General features: G+C 61.9%; 1 protein-coding gene across 1 annotated transcript in view; it reads left to right on the top strand.

Annotated features, from left to right (window-relative positions):
- HIP1R (huntingtin interacting protein 1 related) overlaps window positions 1-965 on the top strand; it is a 28206-nt gene that overhangs the window by 26382 nt on the left and 859 nt on the right. The window contains exons 25-26 of the mRNA XM_010841420.1: window positions 285-461; window positions 559-713. Coding sequence (XP_010839722.1) covers window positions 285-461; window positions 559-713 — 332 coding nt within the window. The remainder of the gene's footprint in view (window positions 1-284; window positions 462-558; window positions 714-965) is intronic.

The raw sequence follows: 965 nt of genomic DNA, 5'->3' as shown, positions 1-965 counted from the left end.
CCTGATTGGCAGGGCAGGAAGTCGACCTGTACAGTTGTTCTCTTAAAAACAGTTAATGATACAGCAGAGTTCAAGTCCAGGAGGAGAAATGTACAGTCATCCAGGACAAAGGGTGGTGGCTTTGCCCACGGCCTGCTGTGCCAGACCCGTCTGAGTGCTGCCTGGATTCTGTCCTCTGGGCTGTGGCCTGCTGGCGAGTCATGGGTCCGAGTTCCACCACTCAGCACGGCTTTTTCCATCAGCAGGTGGAGGGGGGCACCACCACCCCCAACTCCCTGCCCCAGCTGGGCCCTGGGAGCCCCGCACACATGGCACATGCAGACGAGCGCCCGGGGGGCGGGAGAAGCCGGGGTGCGGCCAGGGCCTCAGAGCTCGTCGGCCCCCCTCCACGCCGAGGGGCTGCTGGCGGCCGTCGCACCCCTGCCCCACGCCCAGCCAGAGGCAGAGAATATTGGCTACGAGTAAGTATCCTGGTTCAAGCTGGGTGGACTTTCCTGCCACCTGCAACACGACAAGGAACGGATGCAGACGAGACCCCCGGCCTGGCCGGCCCCCCAGGCCCCGGGTGAAGCTAAGGCACAGCACGGGCACAGCACGGCCCGCAGGCGCGACCGTGCGCTGCTTGCACCAAACGACACTGCGTCACTTCACCTGCATCTCAACCTGCACAGAACTGGATGTGCATTTTTCCGAAAGTTTCCCTGAATGGTCTTGTGAGTGTCAAAAAAAAACGTTTTCTTCCCCAATATAAAACAGGAAAAGTACACACGTAGTAAAAACACCCGAGGAGTAGGTCTTCACAGAAGCCTGGGCTGGCTCGAGGAGGAGCAGCAGCTGGGGACGGCCTCCGTGTGCCAAGCCCAGCTCCCACCCGCCTCCTCACCCGGCCATGACTCGCCGGCCTCTGGACGTGGCTGGGGGCCAAGTGCAAACTCTGTGGGCGGCTGTGAAGCGGCCAGGGGCGG

Source organism: Bison bison, unplaced genomic scaffold, assembly GCF_000754665.1.
Source record: "Bison bison bison isolate TAMUID 2011002044 unplaced genomic scaffold, Bison_UMD1.0 scf7180017864160, whole genome shotgun sequence".
NCBI classification, from domain to species: Eukaryota; Metazoa; Chordata; class Mammalia; order Artiodactyla; family Bovidae; genus Bison; species Bison bison.
This window is presented reverse-complemented; position numbering and strand designations above follow the sequence as displayed.